Source organism: Heloderma suspectum, chromosome 8, assembly GCF_057233095.1.
Source record: "Heloderma suspectum isolate Gila_16-S chromosome 8, 16-S_ref, whole genome shotgun sequence".
Taxonomy (NCBI): domain Eukaryota; kingdom Metazoa; phylum Chordata; class Lepidosauria; order Squamata; family Helodermatidae; genus Heloderma; species Heloderma suspectum.
The window spans coordinates 5,436,878-5,459,278 of NC_139465.1; the positions used below are offsets into that span (position 1 = coordinate 5,436,878).

General features: G+C 46.4%; 2 protein-coding genes across 3 annotated transcripts in view; both read left to right on the forward strand.

The window, feature by feature from the left end:
• The window catches only part of KIAA0513 (KIAA0513 ortholog), a 66,431-nt gene extending 52,435 nt beyond the window's left edge, over nucleotides 1-13,996 (forward strand). Inside the window, exons 10-13 of one of the 2 annotated variants that reach the window (XM_084812822.1) lie at nucleotides 183-212; nucleotides 5,154-5,234; nucleotides 5,732-5,826; nucleotides 8,334-8,479. In XM_084812822.1, coding sequence (XP_084668948.1) covers nucleotides 183-212; nucleotides 5,154-5,234; nucleotides 5,732-5,826; nucleotides 8,334-8,383 — 256 coding nt within the window. In that variant the 3' untranslated portion in view covers nucleotides 8,384-8,479. Of the gene's footprint in view, nucleotides 1-182; nucleotides 213-5,153; nucleotides 5,235-5,731; nucleotides 5,827-8,333 lie in introns of both variants that reach the window. The other variant, XM_084812824.1, reaches the window with a different exon arrangement.
• A 2,308-nt stretch (nucleotides 13,997-16,304) lies between these two features.
• Nucleotides 16,305-22,401, forward strand: part of LOC146338807 (meckelin-like) — a 34,230-nt gene continuing 28,133 nt past the window's right edge. Inside the window, exons 1-6 of the mRNA XM_084812870.1 lie at nucleotides 16,305-16,522; nucleotides 16,709-16,827; nucleotides 18,200-18,273; nucleotides 18,374-18,442; nucleotides 19,403-19,503; nucleotides 21,653-21,731. Of these exons, the coding sequence (XP_084668996.1) occupies nucleotides 16,305-16,522; nucleotides 16,709-16,827; nucleotides 18,200-18,273; nucleotides 18,374-18,442; nucleotides 19,403-19,503; nucleotides 21,653-21,731 (660 nt within the window). The remainder of the gene's footprint in view (nucleotides 16,523-16,708; nucleotides 16,828-18,199; nucleotides 18,274-18,373; nucleotides 18,443-19,402; nucleotides 19,504-21,652; nucleotides 21,732-22,401) is intronic.

The following is a 22,401-nucleotide window of genomic DNA, read 5'->3' on the forward strand; positions in this document are numbered from 1 at the left end:
GTGGGAATGGGAGGGTGAAAAAAACTAATTTCTCTCTTCTCTTTCTCTTTCTCAACGTCTATAATCTTTTTCTTTCTTTCTTTCTCTTGGTCGATTCTTCCACACTTCCTTTCTCTCCATCCATACTTCTTGCATGATCTTAATATGTAACCTTCTGTGGGCCCTTTCTGCTGCCGCTCCAGAGGGAATGCTGGAGAGGAAGAGAAAACGAGGTGTGTCTGTCCGCATTTACTTTGTTACCTTTTTCTAAACGGTTATGCCACTGGCTTGCCTTGGGTCCAAAAATTTGCCACCACAGTTGCACAGTATTTGGCCGAGGGCTGGAGGGTATTCTTGGAAAGCAGCGGTGTTGGAACCTCAGGCCTGTGGGCCATGTGTGGCCCTCCGGGGTCCCCAGATAGCCACGCCCCCTTCCCCTTTCTCATTAGGTGGTTTTCTGGCTTTTGTGCAGTTTTTTCCCCCATTCTAAAAGGTTGAAATGCCTTTCCTAAGGCTTTGTTACTGGCAGGAAGAACCTGAAGCTAAAATATACTGGTAAGTTTGGTATTTTGGCCCTTTGGCCTTGCCCACCCCTGGAATGTGGCCCACAAGAGCTTCTCTTAACTGAATTTGGTGCTTGGGCTGAAAGAGGTTTGATAACCCTGCACCAGAGGAAAGGAGCAATTCAGGACCAGAATCTCAGGCTGTTGCCAACTGGATCCAAACATAGTGAGACTGGAGACAAACAGTAGCTCTCAGCCCCGCCCTGGGAAATGCACTTGGCACATCTTTTTGTGGCAGTGATTGGGCTCAGAGCAGATCATCCCTATTACCTTTCTTTAAGGTAAACCTTTAAGCGTGCAAAAGCCATTTTGAAGGAGGGTTCGCTGCTCATTTTACTCTCCTCTGGTGTGTGCAATTTTTGCATGTTTTTGCATTGTTTCAAAAACCTGCAAAACCTATTTGACCAAATCTAAGAAATATGCGTGCTAAACCAGTAGGAGCCTCTCTCAATGCACCTTTTGATTCTGTTAAGAAAAAAATGCACACACCGATGTTCCGTCTCCTGCTGGTGTTTGCTAAGCTGGCAACAGCTGATAACTGAATACGAACAGCTTGATTGGTACGCAAATCTCATTCATTTTGCATAGATACCACATAAAGTGTTTCAGCCTTTGCTGAGTGGAAGATGTGCTTAAACAAGTTTGGTTTTTCTTGCCGTTTTCCATGTTGGCAACCGTGGTAAGTTTTTGGATACAAGCTCCTTCCAATCTCTAAAGAGTTCTAGATGCAAGAGTTCCGCTTTGAACTTCCCTTCATTTCCTTTTGCTTTTTATGCCTCTGTGGAAAGCTGCTATGGCTTGGAGTGTTCTCTCCCTCTCTTCTTCCCCTTCCATTCCTCCGCCACCATCTGAACTTAAATATCTGTTCTCTGTGTTGTATTTCTGCCCCCACCCTTGTTACTAGTGTGCATATTCTCTCCCTGCTTTCGTGTCAAACCACTTAATGGCTTTTTGTGTGGAATATGATCTGGGTGGGGGGGTGGTACGGGGTTGCTCTGTGCGCATCTGAAGCAGCAGCTCTGAAGGGCAAAGTGATTGTAGGGTGTACACACCAAACGCATTCCCGTGTTGCAGAGAATGGGGTCAAATTGCAGGGATTATGAGCATCCAAGCAAACCGCCATGAATCAATAGGTCAGTGTAGGTCACGTGATACTCCTTGATCCCTGTTGACAAATTAGAAGACTTGCTCCTAGGCTAAGGATTCCGTTCTTCCTTTGACACACCCTACCCTTGACTCTGACACATCTCCTGTTCCCTATGGAGAATAATTCAGAGTTACACTCTTGAATGTCCCGCCAAGAACTCTTTCTGCCACCATCTGTTCCCATCCAGTGCGACTCCATCTTCTATGTACAAGGCCACATTTTGCATTTCTGTTGCGTTCCTTTATTCCCTCTTACTGCTGCTTCTCCTCCATTGACTTCCTTCTTCCTATACTTACCCTTTCCCCAACTTTTTCTTTTCTTTTCCTCCTCCTGACATACATAAAATTTCAGCTGGCTTGTATTTTTCAAAAGGAGAAGCGTCCAACAGCTGATCTGCGGCATCAAGTGGTCGAGTGCCTGGTTGTGCAAGTGGTGGGGGATGGTCTTTTCTTATGCTTCCCCATTCAAAAGAATCCTGCATTTAGAAAACTAGTGCATCAGAGAGAGAGAGAATGTTTCTCATTTAGCCTTCCCCTGATGGGCTAGTTTTCTACCTACATAAATTATTGTTGTTTTTGCATGGGGAGAATGTTAAGAAATGCCACCCACACCCCAGGGTGGATATACAGTCCAGGAGGGACTCTACCACACGATTTTGTTGAAAGCATAGCACAGTTCTAGGCCTCCATGATTACTGTCAACACACATTTGCATAATGGGGTTAAATGGGTATTTTGGTGTATATCTGGAAGCATGCATCCTGTTGATCCTTTCAAAGTCCCACCGGGGAATTTTATTTATTATTTTATTTATATCCCGCCTGTTTTCCTCCAACACTCTAACCACTATACCACAGTGGCTCTCTACAATGGAACCCAAGGCCGCTTACAAGGTCCTCTTGCTTTCTGTTTTATCCTCACAACAACCCTGTGCAGTATGTTGAGCTGAGAGTCAGTGACTGGCCCAAAGTCACCCAGTGAGCTTCATGGCTGAGTGAGGACTAGAACCCAGATCTCCCAAGTCCCAGTCCAACACTCTAACCACTACACCACATGGGCTGTCTAGAATGGAAGACTGACAGGGAGATCATAGCGTTTGAAATCCCCACAGGAGCTGTGCACCTAAAGCAAAGTTACCTTCATGTGCAGGCCTCAAGGTGTTCTTGAGATTAAAAGGGAAGTAAAGTAACATTGAGTCTTGGCTGAACAGGGAAGAAGGTTTGGAGAAGGAGGAGAGGTGCTGAGATTTGCCCTTCCATTGGAACAACGGCTACAACACCCTTCCCCAACCTGTCCCCCTTCAGATGTGTAGGACTACAACTCCCAGCCTTCTCCATCTGGAGTGGGGAAGGCTGGGTTACAAAGAATAGGCAACGTTGGCTAAAAGGATTTTTAAAATGGCATTAATTTAAAATCATAGGCAGATGGAAGTGGGTGACGGAAGAAGAGACCTTTGCCTACCTTTACAGGTATGCTTAGGGAGACATTTTTCTCCCTCTCTCATAATACTAGAACTTGATGGGGTGATCCTGTGAAACTGGTTGGTGGGAGCTTCAGGACAGATAAAAAGGACTTCTTCATACAGCACATAGTCAAACTTTGGAATTCGCTACTACAAGATGTAGAGATGACCACCAACTTGGATGGCTTTAAAAGGATGAGGCTATCAATGGCTGCTAGTCCCGATGGTTCTATGCTAACTCCAGTACCAGAGGCAGTAAGCCTGTGTACACCATCTGGTGGGGAACATGGGTGGTTTTGCACTCATGCCGTTCTTGTGGGTTCCTGGTCAACAGCTGGTCGGCCACTGTGTGAACAAAATGCTGGAGTAGATGGACCCTTGGTCTGATCCAGCAGGGCTTTTCTGATGTTCTTATTAGAACATGGTAAGAAAGGCCATGCACTGAAAATGAAACCTAGCATGTACCAAACAACCACAATGCTTTCTCTTCCTCTGCTCAGTTGGCCTCTGGAAACCCCTGCTACCAGAAGTGGCAGTGGCTAATGATATAATTGAGTTTTAAAGGATAGACAAATGTGTGGATTTCTATAGGTGCGCTGCGAGGTTACTTGGTGTATCTCCAGGGCTCAGCATATTGCTGATAACTATAACTTGCTCAGGGGAGGAGGATGTTGAAGTTAATACCCCTCTGTTGTGAACTCCCAAGCTGCCCAAACCTGGTCAGTGTTCCAGATGAGAGACTTGGCTTGAGGATCCATTGGTCTGACAAAACGCAGCTGTTCCTAATTCCATGCTTTACATATTTATATTAATCTACTCGTGGTCACTTCTGTGATATTCAAAAGAGCTTGATTAGCCCCAAATGGCTACTCATTTGCTATCTGGGTACACAGTTTGGGGTGTACCCAGATACTCCACACAGTTTGGGGTGGAGCGCAGGACTCTATCGTAAAGCAAACAGCCCATCTGGTATTAACCAAAAACATCACATTAACCCAGGACACCCACCTGAGCTCAGTGTTAAGTGCCTGTTTCATAGTTCTCCTCCTCTACCTTTTAAATTTCTTAAAATTGTGAACCAGTATGGCTGGATTTAGGCCTGGGCAGTCTGTGTTCATATATGGCCACTGCTGTATGGACTTAAGGTGCAATCCTATGCATGTTTAGAAAGTTCTACAATTCTCAGCATGGCTGGCTATAGGGATGCTGTGAGTTGTCAGCTTTCTTCTGTCTAAATGTGCATAGTATTGTGCTCTGTGTCCTCTGGCACTCTCTCAAAGCCTCAGTGCCCCCTGTCTGTGAAATAGGCATGGGGTAGCCTACCTTACATGGTCAGTGTGAAGGCTAAGGCAAAAGAACTTTGCAAATTCCAGGGTATTAAATGTAGGTGGGTTGATGGTAGCTTGAGTTTAAACACAAAACCCTTGAGAAGATCAAGTCTGAACAGGCTTTTAGTAACACCTTAGGTTTTACACATTTCCCTCTGCCCTCCTGCCTCCGTTTCTTGTACCCCTTGCTATGTGTTTGCCTCCCTCCTTCCCTGCAGCTGTTGACCAAATGAAATGTATGTTCTAGACATGGGTGTACAATTTTATTATGATGATGGTAACTGAGATTTAATAGCTGTTACGTCCTTGGAAAGCTGTCCATATGGAGATTTTGGCTCTTTTTGAAAGAGGAGCAAAATAAACACAGATTCAAGTGCATAAATGAAAGGGAGATTCTCACATATATATCCAGTTTTGTTCTGGCTTTAGTGATAAAAACTCTAACATATAACTTGACATCAGCAACAGGCAGCCCCTGCAGTTTGCCCACCGTTTCACTCATGGCCTGCTAACCAACATGGAACAGCTGTGTGATGAGAGAGTGTATATACATTACCTGCATCCTTACCTGCTCCTATCAGTTCCCACAGTTTTGGCAGATGTTGATGAAACACAAATGTGTGTGTTGGTGGCATGTTAATTTCCAGGTTACAGGATCTGTTCATATGTTCACAGGGAAAAATGGTGCCACATGACTCAAGAGGAACGGGACGATAGTCTGCGGTTTAATGAGAATATAACCTTTGGACAGTTGGGGTAAGTGAAGAAGAAGCTTCCCCTGCCCTTCAAAGAGCACTTGCTCCTCTTTCTTCTTTTCTCTGTTTCTCTCTGCCTGCCCTCTTTTCTCTCTCTCTCTCTTTCCTCCCGCCCCTCTCTCTCTCCTTCTCTCCCATGGGCACCACGCTGGAAACCCAAGCATCACCACTTTGAAAATTTGAAACCTTTCTTGTGTCGTTGCTATTGTTGTTAGTGTTTGTAAATGGAGCACACTGCTTATGCTCCTGGAGACATGACCAGTACGTAGCAAGCTGCCTTACACCAGGTCAGTCTGTTTCTCTGTTTAGCCCAGGATTGTCCGCTCTGATAGGCACCAGCTCTCTGGGGCAGAGAAGCCTCTTCCCCTCCCTTGCTACCAGATCCTTTCTTAAAACTGGGGTTGCCAGGATTCTGCGCGACAAGCAGTTGCTCAGCCTCTGCGCTATGGCCCTTTCTCAAATGTTCTTGGGTTTGCCTCTTTCCTCTCTCCCCCACAGCACTTTCACTCATAACATGTTGGCCTTTGGGCTGAATAAGAAGCTTTGCAACGACTTCTTGAAGAAGCAGGCGGTGATCGGCAACCTGGACGAAGGTAAGGCCAAGCGTGCGAGGCTGCCGGCGCGTTTCCTTAAGCCACAATCGGCTCCCGGTGGCTGAGGGGAGAGGAAAGGAAGGGAAGGCACCTCTTGAGGATTTGGGAGCTCCAGGGTAGGGGGGACCCGATTGTCCCCAAAGGGCTCCAAAAGGCAAGGGATTCTGTATACAATAAATGCATTTTGAGAGCAGGCTGTTAGCTGACGCTTCTGTCAGTAGGAAAGACAAAAACAACTACCAAAGTGAAATGTGGAATGCAGCTCCCAGGCTAAATACATTTTCTATATATTAATGGTTTTGTGTAAAGAACATAAGAGCCTTTAGGCTGGATCAGACCAAGGGTCTATCTAGTCCAGCATTCTGTTCACACAGCGGCCAACCAGCTGTCAACCAGGAACCCACAAGCAGGGCATGAGTGCAACAGCACCCTCCCGCCCATGTTCCCCAGCAACTGGTGTACATAGGCTCACTGCCTCTGATACTGGGGGTAGCACATAGCCATCAGGACTAGCAGCCACTGAAGGCCTTTTCTTCCAGGAATTTGTCTAATCCCCTTTTAAAGCCATCCAAATTGGCGGCCATCACTACATCCTGTGGCAGTGAATTCCACAGTTTAACTCTGCGCAGTGTGAAGAAGTCTTTCCTTTTATCTGTCCTGAACCTCCCACCAATCAGCTTCATGGAATGACTCCAGTGGGTTCTAGTATTTTGAGAGAGGGAGAAAAACGTCTATCCACATTCCCCAGCTTTCTGGAGACGGTGCAGATCCCCCCCCCCCCGAATATAGTCCAGATCCCCCAAAGCTCTAAAACTCTTTATGAATCACTCAGCCTAAAAATATCAGAGTCCTACTGCAGCCATGTAGAACCTCAGGCCCGGGAGCCAAATCCAGCCTGCCTTAGGTCCCAGTCCAGCTCTCCAGAGTTCCCCAGCCACCCCCATTCCCTTGGCCTCATCCCCTCTTCCTGCCCACTGATGGTTCGTTGGCTTCCCGGCTTTTGTGCAGTCCCCCCTGCTTCTAAAGCTTGGAATGTTTCTCCAAGGGCTTGCATACTGGCAGCAAGAGCTTTAAGCTGCAAGAGGCTGGCGTTTTTGGTTTTGGGGCTCTGCTCTCTTGCTTCGGGCCCCACCCACCGCTGGAATGTGGCCCCCCGAGATCTTCTCCCAGATTAAATGTGGAGGCCCTTGAAATGAAAGAGGTTTGATGCCCTTGCTGTTGGCAGAGCAGGAAGGCATTAGCAGTTGTTTGTCCTCGAGCAACTAGCACTTGGAAGTATACTGTCTAGATAGATGGAGGTTCCACACAGTTACCGCAGCCAACAGCTACTGATGGACCTTGTCTCCTCATCCATTGATTTATCTCAGCCCCTTTGAAAGCCATCTAAGGCTGTGGCTCTCATTGTATCTTGTGGCAGTGAAACCCACAAGCTAATTCCTTCCTTCCTTCCTTCCTTCCTTCCTTCCTTCCTTACATTTCTCTACTGCCCAATAACTGAAGCACTCAGGGTGGTTCACAAAAATTAAAACCACAAGTACAGCATACAAACAATATAAAATTTAAAAGCTTAAAACTACAGTATAAAAGTACAACCAACATAAAATCAAGCAGCAAAGCGAAGATTTAAAATGCAGATTTAAAACACCAGAGCAAAAGGACTAGGAAGCTAAAATGCTAAAAGCCTAGAAAAATAAACAGGTCTTTACCTGGTGCCGGAAAGAGTACAACATAGGCACTAGGTGAACCTCTCTAGGGAGCTCATTCCACAGCCGGGGTGCCACAGCAGAAAAGGCCCTCTTCCTGGTAGCCACCCGCCTCACTTTCTTTGGCAGGGGGTCACGGAAAAGGACCCCTGAAGATGATCCTAGGGTCTGGGAAGGTACATAGGGGAGGAGATGATATTTCAGGTAATCTGTTCCCCAGTTATTTAGGGCTTTGAATGTTAATACCAGCACTTTGAATCAGGCCCGGACATGGATTGGAAGCCAATGCAGCTGGAAAAGCACATAGTGTGAAAGACAGCTTTCTTTTGTCTAGTCTGAATCTACCATCAAGCAATTTCACTGGATGGACCCAGCTCCTAATACTATGAGAGGGGGAGGAAAATGTCTGTGTCAGCCTTCCCCAATCTCTTGCCCTTCAGATGTGTTGGACTACAGCCACCCCCATTCCCTTGCTAAAGGGAATGCATCCCCCAGCATCCCCCAGCCAGCTTGTTTTACATACAGATGGCCCAGAATGTTTTGGATTTTGTGGAAAATGCAAACAGGCACCCCTGGTGGTAAAAACCTAATCAACAACAAAACAATTGACCATTTGCTGACCTCCTCATGGTGCTGCAAAATGTGTTGCCAGCATCACATACCCCATTTTGGTGTTTCCTCTCCTTGGGGTGGGATCATGTTCTGCTCACCTGGAGGGAGGCATTTCTCTCCTCCACCCCACCCCCAGCCCCAGCCCGTCTCTCCTGAAAGCTCGATTGATCTCATTGTCTCTCTCGTTTCCAGAGCAGTACAAGCTTCTTAGCGATCACATCGAACAGATGGCCGCTGAGTAGCACCGCGACCTGCTTGCTGCGACCAGGAAATCGGGAGAAGAAGCCGGCGGGGGTGAAAGATGTAAAACCCCATCTCTGAGACTACCTGAAACTTAAGATGGGCTTTTAAAAAAACCCCACAAAACCAACAGACACTGCGATGAACCCGCATGCTCGTCATCAAACCGTGTAGAGCTGCGCTGTGCAGCCCATAGATGTAAGAGCTCCGCAATCAAAAGACGCCCACTCTCTTCTGCAGCCTCCTCCTCCTCCTCCTTCCCCTTATGCCTTTCCGTACAAACTGATGGACCTAACCACATTCTGGGGAATTGTCTGCCTGTTAGACAGAGTGGGGAGAGAGCCTAGCATATTCATATAGCTGAAAGGCTGAGTTTTTGAGGATCCCCCCCCTGCATTGCTGCCAAACATTTTTAGCAGCAAATGGCTGCCAAGCGTAAAAGTAGATGCAGGCAAGGGATGCAAGAGGGTAGGGAAGAGGGGAAATGCAGCCTTGCTTGATGCTTGTATTATTCTGGAAAGCCAGGGATCTCGGAGAAAGTAGGGTTCTGTAGACCTGGGGGGCCTGATGCAAATCTTCCTGATGGGAGGATATATATTTAGCAGGCAGGCAGGAATGGGGCTACAGTGTCTCTGCGTGTTTTGAGTTTGGAAAACCTGTGGCAGGCAGGCCAGGCCCAGGTTCCATCCCCCTGCAGCGGTTTTAGCAAGTCCTGTCCTGCGCTGTGTTTTGTTTCAGCGAGTTCTGGCACAGCCAGGAATGTTTTGCCAGGCACATTCTGTTACCCTCTTGCTTGCTTCAGAGCAAAGGTGGAGACAGGCCCTGAGAGACCTCTCAGTAGGGCTGCCAACTTCTTTCAAAGGGCCTGATGGATCTGCTGTCCCAAACAGTCCTAGGAAGAAAAACCCTGCACAACAACATCCCTGGCAGGGGCGGCGTTAATTCGTTAGTTACATCCCGTTTCTCTGCTTTGCATGTAAACATTTTGGAGCTTTTGCTGTTAGTCTGAGTGGCCAAAGCTAAATCTTCAGGGAGTTGCCACAGGGCACTACCACTTTTCAAGTCTGTAAGAAATAAAAAGGTTGGGAGCAGCAATGTATCTTCTTGGTGGTATAACCTAAATGTCCTTTGGACCATGTGATTTTGAGAAGTATGCTCTGTGCCCTCTTGCAGCCTTTATGAGAAGCCAGCCCCAGTTCACAGAACCGTTCTTTAAAAACAATTGGGCGGGTGATTCCGCCCAGCAGTGTGGAATTAGGGCCACAGGACTCCTCACCTCCTGGCATGACACACTTTGCAAAGGTTTTCCAGAGGACTGCATTCTCAACGCTTGTCTGTGGGCTAACGTACATGCTGCATTGAATGCGTAGTATGTATTCTGATCTTTTTTTTTTTTAACTTTAGTTTAAACGCGCGGGCCCTCAGTCCATACTGAGACTGCCATGCATGGGTAGAGGGGGTTAAACTTTTCCATCCAAGCACTTTCCCCTGCTAAATTCTCCCCACCCCGCACAGGGGCTAAAGAAAGGGGAAAGAAACCTCCATTGGCACCACTGGAGGTTTTTTTTCTTTCTTTAGCCTCCGCACAGGGAAAGGGACAAATTTAGCAGGAAAAAGCAGCTGGGTGGAAAGGTGTAATCCCCTCCCCACCCACAAGTACTGGTTCCGATCTGGACCGGGGTCCCATGCACTTGCATTAAAGTACAAAAAGCCATTAGGATCACCTACGCACTGCACATTTAACAGTTTGTGGTTTAGTCCTGAGCATTTGCAAGACAGTTCCAACCCCAACTGTGACGGTGAATCATTCCAGGGGTTGTGGAGGGAATGTCATGTGAACATGCGTTGGGTGCATTCTTTTGACACCTTCGGAAAGCCAGCAGGAGAGCCGGCTGCCCTAAAGTGTAGGGATCCCAAGCACACAACGGCTTCTCATCCCATGGAAAATATGTTGCTGCTACTTTGCTGTTGATTGCCTTGAAGGACGTTTTGCCCACATGTGTGCTTGCTTGTGTGTTTTCCAGTACCTCCAACAGCCTGACCCAATCTGGTGACCTCCAGATGTGTTGGGCTACAACATCTGGCGAGCACCCGGTTGGGGAAGGCTGAACTGCAACATCCCTCCTGTCTTAATTCCTTCTGCAGGGTCTCTTTTCGTGTCCCTGCATTTTTCTCTGTGTCCAGGAGAGGGTGCAAGGAGAGCAGGTTTCAGGGATGGTTCCCTGTTCTGTCTTTTGGGTAAAGAATTCCTAGGTGCTTTTTTGTTGTTGTTGCCCTGTTTGAAACCCAACTAGTCAGTCTGATAGAATTGATCATTGTGTGAGCTATGCTTGGACAGCGTGGGCTTCTGCAAAGAAGAATCGGACAAGTTTGTATGGCTTTGACTACACTGATGTAGTCTGGTTAAACACATCGGCCGTCCCAGATTCTACAAAGACGGGGAAATCTTCTTCTCAAGAACGTTTAACAGATCTTTCTAGGATCTTTTTCCCTTGAGAAGCCATTATGCGAGAGAATGAGATTAGCACTGCCTCAGGGAGCCTCCTTTTTGAGTTGCAAAAATAATCAGAAAAAATCACGAGTTTAATGTTTGCAGCTCACCAGGAGGGTATATATTTTTAGAGCATCCCACCCCTTTCCAGTCATGCATGCTTAAAATGGAAAGGGTGAACTACTATTCTTAAGGTGCTCGAGTGTGCAAATGTTTTATTTGAGTAATCGCTTCTCTGCATTTTAGCTTGCCAGCCTTCCTTCCAGGTAGGGGTGTGTGGGGTGTGTGTGTGCGTGTGCGTGTGTGTGGCTTGAAAGTATGCTCCTGTGTTCCAAGAAGGACTCCCACAGGTCATCAATCAGCCAGACTATTTAATTACCCACCCACCCATCCAAGGAGGCTGCTGATGAACCCCGTTACCCCTCTCTCCATCCTCTTCCTTCCCCTCTCCACCCACCATCAGAAGACCCTCCTCTCACTGAATTCCTTCTTGAGCTCCCTGTACCTTTATGGAGTCAATTCAGCCTGGGGACTAGAGGAAAGGGGAAGAGGATGATTGTGTTGGCAAGAGAAGTTCCCACCTTGGTCTTGCTCGGGTGCTGCTGTCTCTGATCCTCCTCACCCCACCCTCGAATTCTCTCAAGGTGTTCCAGGGATTTCAGAGGAAGGGGAGAATTGCCATTGGGGACCGCAAGGTTTTACCCCTGCAGGAGGCCTGCTTTGGCATAAGAACTATAATTTACTAAGGCCTAGGGCAGCCTTCCCCAAACTGGCACCCTCCAGAGGACTTAGACTACAGTTCCCATCATCCCCCACCCCATGGTGTTGTGACCCTCTACAGTATTTTAAATGTGGCTGTACGACTCTCCATCGTTCCCCTCCATAATGCTATAATTTACTACGCATTCCATATAATCTTTCCCAACAAAGAATTTAGAAGGTTGAAAAGAGTTAAAAGGTTGAAATTCGAGGAACAAGAATGTACTTTTTTTCTTTGTGTGGATGGTAGTTGTTTTTGTTGTTTCCTAACTCGCTAGAACTCCTTGCAGTCTTGAAAAGAAGGGGATGTTTAGCAGAGAGGACTACATTGTCTGTGGCATAATTCCTGCCTTCTCTGACTTGTTCTGGCCCATGGCATAAGGGATGTTTTTTGGACTCTGAACAAGGCTAGTCATCTGTGCATTGTGGAGCATAAGAGATGGGTTCCTCCTCTGCGGAAATAAAGCCTGTGCATTTGACGCTGACTTGCTGCCTTCAAGTTGAGCCTTCTGTAATGATACAGCATTTGAATATAATCCAACAAGTCATTCATGATCTTGATATAGCCAATACCAAGTGACAGCACATTCCAGTTATTGTGCTCTGCCATATCCTAAGTAACTCTGTTAAAAAGGAAATAGAGCCTGTGCATTTGATGCTGACTTTTCTGTGTTCAAATTGAGCCTTCTGTAATGATACAGTATTTGCTTACAGCCAACACATCATTCATGATCTTGATGTAGCCAATACCAAATGATGTCACATTCCAGTTACTGTGCTCTGTCCCTCTCTGTATCCTAAATAACTCTGTTAAAAATTATAGTTTTGAATAGAGATGTGAAGGCTTGGGAAAAACTGGAGGAAACCCTCAAAACATTTTTTTGGGGGGAATGCTTTTTTCCAAATTTTCCAAAAATCCCAAGAATTTCCCCCCAATTTTGGGAGTTACTTCCCCCCATTTCTTTCCTGGATTTTTTTCCAGGCCTTCACATCTCTAGTTTTAAGAGAAATGTACATATTATGTTCAGACTCTGTACATTCCACATGTTTTATTTCTTCCATTACTGATCCGGAGGGGTCTCAGCTGACCCAAATGTCCATAATGCCTGCACTAGGGCCACTCTTTTGTTTTTAAGGTTTCTCCTCCATGTTGCCCGCAGTGAAGAGGTGGCATAAATCTTCCGGAACAGCTTCGTATCAATTTGGCACACCATCACAAGCATTCAAGAACCATGTTCACTAATAACACTCCAGCCTGCCCTCTGTTGTTTGATGTAGTTGCTTCACAATGGGCAAAATGTTGTAATTCTCATCCCAGGAAAGGATGAGGATCCATCCTCTTGGACGATGAGTGTCCATTCAAAGATGGCTTTTGTGTGGATTTCTCCATTGATTCCTAGCGGCTGTTGCAAACTTATTGGGGGAAACACTCACTGTATGATTATCCGTCCATTGAATGTCGGCAGGACTATATTAATCTCCTATGCATATTGTCAAGTGGCATTTTATACCTTAATCTCTCCAGGGCTCTTGTAAAAAGTGAAAATGTGAATCTTTTATTCCTAATTATGCTGTTGAACCTTGGGGGCTGGGGGGGTTAGAAGGAAGCACTGAGCCAAACATGAACTAGGAACACAATTTCTGTTCCTAGGTGGATAATTGAATATGTGAACATTGTCTACATGAAGTTGGGTGTTATTTCTTGCATTTCCAAGGACTGCTGGCCTGAGGGGACTGAATCGGAAGGCTTGCTTTTATTTGGGGTGGGGGGCAGTTAACTGCTATGAAAGTTTTCTTTCTACTTCCAGTGAGAAGTAATTTTATTGCCTGGAACTGAAGAAGTGACACCTTCACAACCAATCCATCGTCCTTTTTCTGCTGCTGACTTTTCATTAATGTGCAACTTAAAGGGCCTCCCCTCTCTTGCCTCTCTCTTTCCTGTTACTCCCTCCCCCTGATCTCTTCCAACACTAGAAATATCTAGCTATGAAGACTCTCTCTTTTTGTTAAGAAATATCTCTAGAACCCCATATGATACCGTTGTAAGCCAAATGTTTCAATGTATTATCTCCATATAACAAGTAACTGTGGGTTTCACTGACGTTTCAGAATGCTATATTTGACTGTTTTATATCCATATACAATGAGATATATTCATCTACGTTCTGTTGTTTTGGATACTATGTGCTGCCATGTTCTGATGTTTTGGTGTGATTGTGTGATGACTGCTGCGTTGTACCGAGACTGTGCAGCTTTCGTAACCTTTATAGGATATTGTTGTTTTTAACTGCTGTAGTGAAAACATTTCAAGACCTGATTTATGAAAGGATGGGGGGAATGGAAATAAAACGTTGTTTTGAACCCCATACTGAATCCACTCTCTCTTCCATTCTGAGCACATGCATACCTCTGCATTTCATTCCAGATATGTCTGCACTGTTTCAGGTTGGAGGTCATGTCAATGCTGTGCGCTGGCTCAGTTGTGTTGAGGGCTTGACATTGCTGGATGTTTCTGTAGTTTGGGTTGCAGGATTTTACTAGAGGTCAGATCTTTAACAGGGGACTGAGCTGGTCAGGTTTCACAGGGAAGCCAGATGGGCATAGATCAGCACCACGGAAAGCTCCAAGTGGGGCTGGAAGCCAGAGAGGGCTGTCTGTATGTTGCTCCAATAAGGAGCAGAGCAAGACTGAGCCTTAAATAAGTGTTTGGCTGCTTTAGGTTGGTTGGGCTCACATCCGCACTGACTGAGCCATTGTGTCAGGAGTGCCCTGGCGGCCTCTTTCAGTCTACTCCAATAGTTAACTCAAGACACAGACAAAAGGATTCTTTTCAAGGCTTTAATCCTTTTACAACTTAATGACTCTTTCAGATGCTAATCACCAGCGACTAAGCAAGGAACAGCAGAGTAGCCTATGCTCCAGGTTAGGCAGTTGGTCCCCATTTGAAGGAGAATCACGGGAAGACCCTGAACTTATGGGCTAGGGAGAGTTCCTCCCTCTTTCCCTTGGGTCCTCGGGACACGACCATTGCTTGCATGCCAAACGAGCACTACGCCTCCTTTCTGCACCCTCCAGCTGTCGTCGCTCCTGGCATCGGTGCCGAGCATCCAGCAAGACCCCTTCCCACACTCTCTCGCTGCCAGGGTCACTATTTATCTCAGGAATGCTGGCAGGAGGAATCTCTGCCAGCTGCTGTGCCTGGGAGAGATGAGCGAGCTCCTCTCCCATGGATTGCTGTTCCTCCTCAGAATCAGAACTGCTCTGGGGCTCTATGGGCTCAGTTTCCACCCTGACACATTGTCTCTTAAAAGAGCTTGTTTCAGCAGCCTCGAGCTGTGCTGACATGAGAGTGGCTGTGGTGCATGAGTGTTCTTATGGCTGGAGTCGGAAGATAGCAAGGCAACCTTCTCTGGGCGCAGGGGAGCCAACTCCCTGGATCTCTCTGAAAAATTATGTCCTGGGGAGACAGAAGTCCTGTGATGGCTTTTCATGACCAAATCCTCTCCCTGAGCCGTTAACTCCGGAGTCTCCAGGGGACAAATAATTGGACTCCTCTGAGGATGACAGTTTGGTGTCTTGGTCATGACACAATCTCCACATGCAAAAGCTCTCCTTTTTTATAGCTCAATTAAAAGAGATTGCTTTTATTATGATCTAATTGGGGTGGGGGTGGTACAAAATTGTTCTGCAGGGGCTGCATCTTTTGGAGTGCTTGCACAAAAAAGACTTGCAGCTGAGTGAAAAAGAAAGCATCTGGCCCCCCCACCCCAAGAGTCCAGTCCCTCTTTTTCAGTAGTGATGTAGTGGAGGCAGGGCTTGCAGGGATTCAGCACCAGTACTTTTTGATTAGCAGGGGTGCTGATATTTATTTATTTATTTATATGCCACCCAATCGCCGATGCTGATGTCATCTGCCACCCCCCTCGAAATTCTCTGTCCCCTCTGAGGGGGGATTTCCCTGCAACAATATATTGTTCCCTGTGTAATGCAAAGTATTTTAGGATGGCTTGGTCTTGAATAGGCCGTTCAGATGTATTCGCTTTACAAAACACCTGTTCCTGATGCATATGAAAACTGCTGGAATTGGTTTGTGGATATGGATCGACACAGCTGCCTGCAGTTTTTGAACTCTCCTCTATGGGGACTGTCATGATGCATGATGCACTTCTAAATTTGCCACTACACCACTGCCTAAAGGTGTCTGGCAAGGCCTTTGGTCAGACACATTTTTAGAAGTGGGGGTTTCTCAGCTTCTCACAGCCTCTCTCAGAGCCTTTTTGGCTGAAGAGCAAGATAAAGCTGCCCTAAGCACATTTGGAAAAGAATAAGAAAATTCATGTACAAATTCTTATGTCTAAGCTATGATGATAAGATGCAAAGGCCACTGAAGAAGGCAGCGCTGGGAGAGGAGGAGTCAAGCTGCAGATGGGGCCAGTGGTGGTGACGGAGTGTGGCTTCTCCCTGTGATGAAGGCAGGTGGAATGGCTACTACCAGAGAAAATAAACTATACTCTCTCTTTTATACCATCTGGCTATGTCTGAAATGGAAAGCGTAATTTCGTTATCGCACACCATTTTATAAATGCTGTTTTCCCAAACCAAGGTAGCCTTATCCCAGTGTTCCTCAACACTCCAGATGTGTTGGACTACAATTCCCATCAACCCCAGCTAGCATGGCCATTCAGCACATCTTGGGAGCACTTGATTGGGGGATGCCGCTTCATAGCATTTGTCACAACTCAAAAGCACCAATTCCTCTTGATAAGTGGGTTCGAAGGGATGGCCCAGAATTGATCAAGGCTACTGGCAAACAGATCTCTCACCTCGACTGTTGGTTCAGCCCCTGGGACCTCTTACCAGCCAATACAGAGCAGAGCCACACCTGTGTTTGGTTACCATGGAGCCTATTGTGTACACATGTAAGCAGGCCATCCTGCCTTGCCCAGGTTTTCCTGGTGTCCGTGTCCCGCTGGGAAAGACATTCAATAATGTAGGAACGAGTCCTAGGAGAAATGTTGTTTTTGTCGGCCTGCTTCCTTGTTTGGTTGCTTTGCCCACCTGCATGCTCCACTCAAAGTATAGGGGGCACCTCTGTCTTGTCTGCCCTACCCGGAAAATGCGAAACCAAAGAATTCTTCAATATTGAGACAGGCCGATGTGCCCCATGCGCACCAAAGCTAATAAAGAGTCCTGATGGTGAGTGGCAAATGGTGTGTGGGGGGAGAAAACCCCGTGTTTAGGAGCCAAGAAGGGCAAAGAATTTTGAATTTTAAAAAATCCACCTGTTTTTCTTTTTAAACTGCAAACACTCAGTTAACTGGGGTTTTAATGAAAGATAGATGATAGATAGATAGATAGATAGATAGATAGATAGATAGATAGATAGATAGGCCTATGACTAGCAAAGTGCAGGATGTGTGCAAAGGGAGGTTTGGGGTATCACAAGGACCCCCTTGAGTGAGTGCACTAAGCGGGGGGTTCCCTCCCAGGGCTAGTCACAGCTTTGAGGGGCAGGTGCAATTTTTGCCGGGATTACAGAAGGGAAAGGAAAGGGTTAACCCCCCCCCCCCGCATACTGCTGTCCTAATTCTAATTGCCCACCCCCCACTCTTGCTATTTGCATTTGTAAAAAATAATAATTCAGACGATATTAAGTGATGCATTTACTGCTGATTGTAGTTTGGTCCTCTGTGCACTGTGTGCAGGTATGTTGCAAGCATGCTCCCCATGGAGTCCCTTTCAGTGGAATGCAACATCTAATATCAGGGGTGCACAACCCTTTCAGGCCCTGAGGGCCGCACTGGATGTCTGTTTGGTGGCAGGTGCTGCCCATGTCCATGCGCTTTCACATACAACTCACACATGCACTCACTCGTTCGCTGTGTGCTTGTCTTGTATACATTCCGATACACACAGCCAGAGTTCCCAAGCTTTTCCAGTTGTAACCATTTTTAAAGTTTGGCATAGATATGGCCCAGAAAAGGAGACTGACAAGACACCAGTGCTCAGAATAAAACTGGGACCATTATGTCTGTTGTTTTGGCACAATGCATACTTTGAGGGTTGAATCGAGGATCTATCTTCTGCGAAAGGATGGGCTATGTTCACGGCAGGTCTCTCTGCTCAATTCTTTGGCATCTCCCCACCACCATCACAGCTCTGCCCATCCTACAGGATCTCATGACTATGTAGCATTTTCAGGGGCTGCTGTGGGAAGGAAGGGGTGAGGTAGTCTGCATCCATCAGTGTAATTGATCCAACATAAATCTGGAGAGTTTTTTCCCCATCTCCTGTGCCTGATGGCCCAAATCATGAATGTTATTCCTGAACTATGGTTTTTCCACTTTTCCTATATGGATTTGTGACTGTTTGGGCCACACAGCAGCCATTCATCCATGAGAACTAGTAACCTGTATTTTTAAAAAAGTTAAAAGCTCAGATATTTGCTTAATGCCTACCGATAAACTTTTTAACATGCAAACAAAAGGTGCAACGGTAGAGGAGGAGACTTATATAGCAGGGAGCCCATTGAACCCTTGACTTGCTGCCACGTTCCTTCTCTTTGTAGGTTTGGGGTGTGTTTGCGTAGCTGGACTGAATGAGACAAGCAAGCAGCTGCATCTTCTCAACTGCCCTGGCTGTGTAAGCACACATTGTTTAATTTCTTTTTTCTCTTATGCAGAGAAAAATGTGCATAACACGACCTCTTCTTTCTTCCCACCTCCGCACTCCTCTCCAACAGAGTAGCCTGCCGCCACCCAACACACTGTGGGAGTCCATGTCCCTTGATGCCAGTTTCCTGGCCTGCAATGTAAGTGGTTCCTCCCTCCCCCGCTCCCTTCTCATTGCGTTGCCAATCATGGCATTGTATTGCTTTTGTTCAGTATCCTGGTAGCCCAGTAGCCCACTTCTGTCAGAGTCCTTGGGATTGACTCGTAGGTAGGGATGTGCGAACCAACCCCCATCTGGGATCGGCGGATGCCTGCTGAAGTGCCACCCCCACTCAAGCCCCCCTGGACCTGCGCTCGAGCCCCCCACAAGCTCAGCAAGCCACCTGCAGTCACCCTGGACCCCGTCCGGCAAGCGCCTGCTATTTTGCCGACTTGGTCTTTAAGGAAAAAAAAGGAGCTAAAAAAACCTGCACATATTTAGATACGCGCACATTTGGGCCAGGAAAGCTTAATCTACGCAATATCAGAGGCCGGGTCCGTCAGTGTCCTGGAGCTCAGCGAGTGGGGGCTGAGGGGCTGGGTGCAGGGCATTTCTCCGGCTTCCCAGACTGAGGTGGGGGCTCCTGACATCCCTGCTTGTAGGTTTTCCTCTGCAACCTAACATTGTAGGCAACCATCCAGGTGTGTGTACTGGGATGGTCCTCCCACACGTATATTTGACTTGACGACAACAACGAGTTGCACGTTTGCAATCTTGTGTGCTTCTCTTACTTGATGGGTGGTAATTGGGGTCTACTTGGGTTTTTTCAGGTGGTAATGCCCCCCCAAATACAAATTGATTTGCCAAATAGCTCCAATAGGCCATCCTTCTCCACACTACTGTCTTCCAGATGTGTTGGACTACAGCTTCTATCATCATGGCCAAGCTGGCTGGGGAGGTTGAGAACAATAGTCCAACACATCTGGAAAGCACCAGGTTGGAAAAGGCTACAAGTGTCTGGTTTTAAATGCCCTGTTCCCAGCTCCCTCTCCAACCAATGCAGAAGAGAGTATTCTTCATCCCCTTGACTTGGCCCTACCTCAGTTTCCTTTCTCCCTAGAACACTTGCAATGTGACTTCATGCCAAATTATCACCAACATGGTCATTCTGGAAGCCTTCTATTTGAAAAACAGGGCCTACGATCTCTACATGAAGGCCAAGTGAGTATATCCACATGCCTAAACTGGAAACTGCAACTGTGGATCCCTCCTGGTGCATGGTGTCTGCTAGATGTTGTGGATATAGGAGGTTGCCTTGACTGGAGCTTTGGTTCTGTGGACAAGTGAGAGCGCTGGCAAGTGAGAGCAGCACAGGTTAAAGCAGCATTCCCTTGGCTGTATCAACAGGAACTTGTTAAAACTGCCTGGGTGCCAGGGCTGGCCCTACTATTAGGCAGAATGAGGCAGTTGCCTTAGGCAGCAGATGCTGGGAGGCGGCAGCAAGGTGTTGGAGGAGAGAGCTGTGCTAACAACTTGCTAACAACAGCAACAAAAAGTTTGGTGCAAGATCTTAGATGCTGAACTTGGAAGATCAGAGAAATGTGTAGCTTTGGGGTACCCATTCAGAATCTTAAAAATATATATAATTTACTGTTTTACTGAGTTTTTCAGAATTACAATCAAGGAAAAATAAAAAGTGATAACTTTTGGACCACCCCTCAACTTTGCTGCTTTTTTAAGATATAAAAAGATATATTTTTAAAGATATATCCTGATGTAAATACACAGATTTGTTTGGGCTTATCTCAGTTCACAGGGTTAGAGTCCAGGTAAGGAATTGCTGGCCAACAGTCATGCATGAAGCTTAGCATCTTGTTGCACAATTCAAATTTAATTTTTGTTTAAAATCGTGTTTCTGGTCTCTGGGGTGTACCTTTACCAGTGCTTCTCAAACTGTGGGTCTGGACCCACAGCTGGGACTCAGCCAAGCTTCAGGTGGGTCTCAGTGCTACAGACCCGCCAGGGCCTCTTTGCTTGACCACACCATGCACACTGCATAGGCAGGTGCAGCTGCAGGAGCGGGTTAGAGAGCAAGGCTAATATTTTTAAATAATAACCGTTGTTAAAAACTGGGAATAAAGAGGAAGCTGTTGTAAGAGGAAGTGAATGCAAAAGCAGCAGGAGGGAGATATTAAAGGGTGGACAGGTAACAAGTTAAGTGTGAAAGGAGAAGGGGAGAAGAAATGATGAGTAAGAATGCCTTGAGAGATGTGGGAGGCGTGGAGGGAAACAATACAAAAATAAGAGATCCTCTGTAGAAATTCTACCTGAAATGGGGAGGCTGCGTAATGAAACCTCCAGAGCCAATGTCTGCTTAACTGAAAGCTGGAACTTCCTGCTACAAAGGAAGTGCCACAGCAAAGAATTTAGCATTTTCCAAAGGGGGATTAGATATCAATATAAAGTGATATCAGTAATTGATATCAGTAATTGCCAGCTGATTATGCCAAACTCTTCCTCCAACTTCCACCATTTTGTGAGTGGTGGGCCTCAGTCATTTTCAGCTCTCTCACGTGGGCCCTTGGAGTAGACGGTTTGAGAAGCCCTGCACTTGATTTGCGAGTCCTCACAACCTGGTCCTGTCCGTGTTTAGCTCTCATGACTGTTGCGCAGAAAACAGGAAGCTGCTTACACCAGGTCAGACTATTTTATCTCTCTGGACCAATATTACCTAGTCTGACTAGTAGCAGTGCTCTGGGGTCAGGTAGAGAAGGGTTGTTCTGATCTCTTACTACCTGGTCCTGTTACCTGGGGATGCTGGCGATTCAACCTGGGACTGTCTACAGGCTTGTGCTCTATTTTCTTATTTATTTATTTATTTATTTATTTATTGCATTTATATCCTGCCTTTTCCTCCAAAGAGGCCAAGGGGGTGTGCATGATCCACCACTTCACCATTATATCCTCACAGCAACCCTGTGAGGTAGGCTAGGCTGAGGGTCAGTGACGGTCCCAAAGACACCCAGTGAGCTTCATGGCTAAGTGAGGACTTGAACACAGGTCTCTCTAGTCCCAGTCCAACAACACTCTAACCACTACACCACACTGTCTGTTCACTGAGCTATGGCTGGCCATCGTTATGGGTAACTTAGGTGCTTCATATGGTGGCTTACCTTGCTTCCGGGAGTCCCCAATGTATTGGTTGCCAATCAATCTTGACTTTTGACCGCTTTTGTTTATGGCACAATCCTATAATCTCTACTCAGAAGTAAGACCCACTCAGTTCAGTGGGGCTTACTCCTAGGCAAGTGGGTGTAGGATTGGAGGATAAGAGTTCCACTAGCAAAACACCCCTGGATTTTCTTTTCAGAAGCCAAGAACTTCCAAAGCTATGGTACGGCAGTACTGGACGACCTTTCCCTCCGATGGCTTTTAGGAAGAATTCTAAGGCAAGTCAAAACAGGACACAGACAGGGTCATGGCCTGTGTGCACGTTTCTGTCTGCATGAGAGAGAGAAGAAAGAAGACAGTCAGTCATTAGTGCTGTCTTCTAAGACTGGGGTTCTCTTGGTGGAATGTCAGTGGAGCTTTGCATCAAACCTGCTCTTTTCTGTTTGTGCTAGAGCTGTTCCAGAGGGGCAAAATCAAATTCACATGCAATTAATTGTCTGTAGTTATGCTGGTGAGGTAGACTTGGGTTTCCAGCTTTAAAACTTCTGCCACTTTTCCGGTCTCTTTTCTAATCAGAAAAAAATCAGGGAAAAAAAAAAGGAAGAGGGAGGAAGAGAGGCATATAGAGATTAAAAAAAAAAAAGTAGACAGAACCCTCTCATTATCTGGATAGGTCATTTCCTAGTTCATATTTATTTGTTTATTTGACTTGTACTTTCTATCAAAAATGGCACTGAAGGCAGCAATACTGGCACACTGAGAAGCTTTTTTTAAATGCCCCAGGGATAGAAGTAAGAGCTGCCCATAGCTTTCAATGAAGAATTCAAAAGATTGTAATGTATCTGGGATTGGGTACACATGCACAGACTCTAAAATGGTAGGAGGTGAACCCAAAATGGAGGGAAAAAATGGAGTGGCTGGAACTCTAGACAGAAGCACACTGCAACA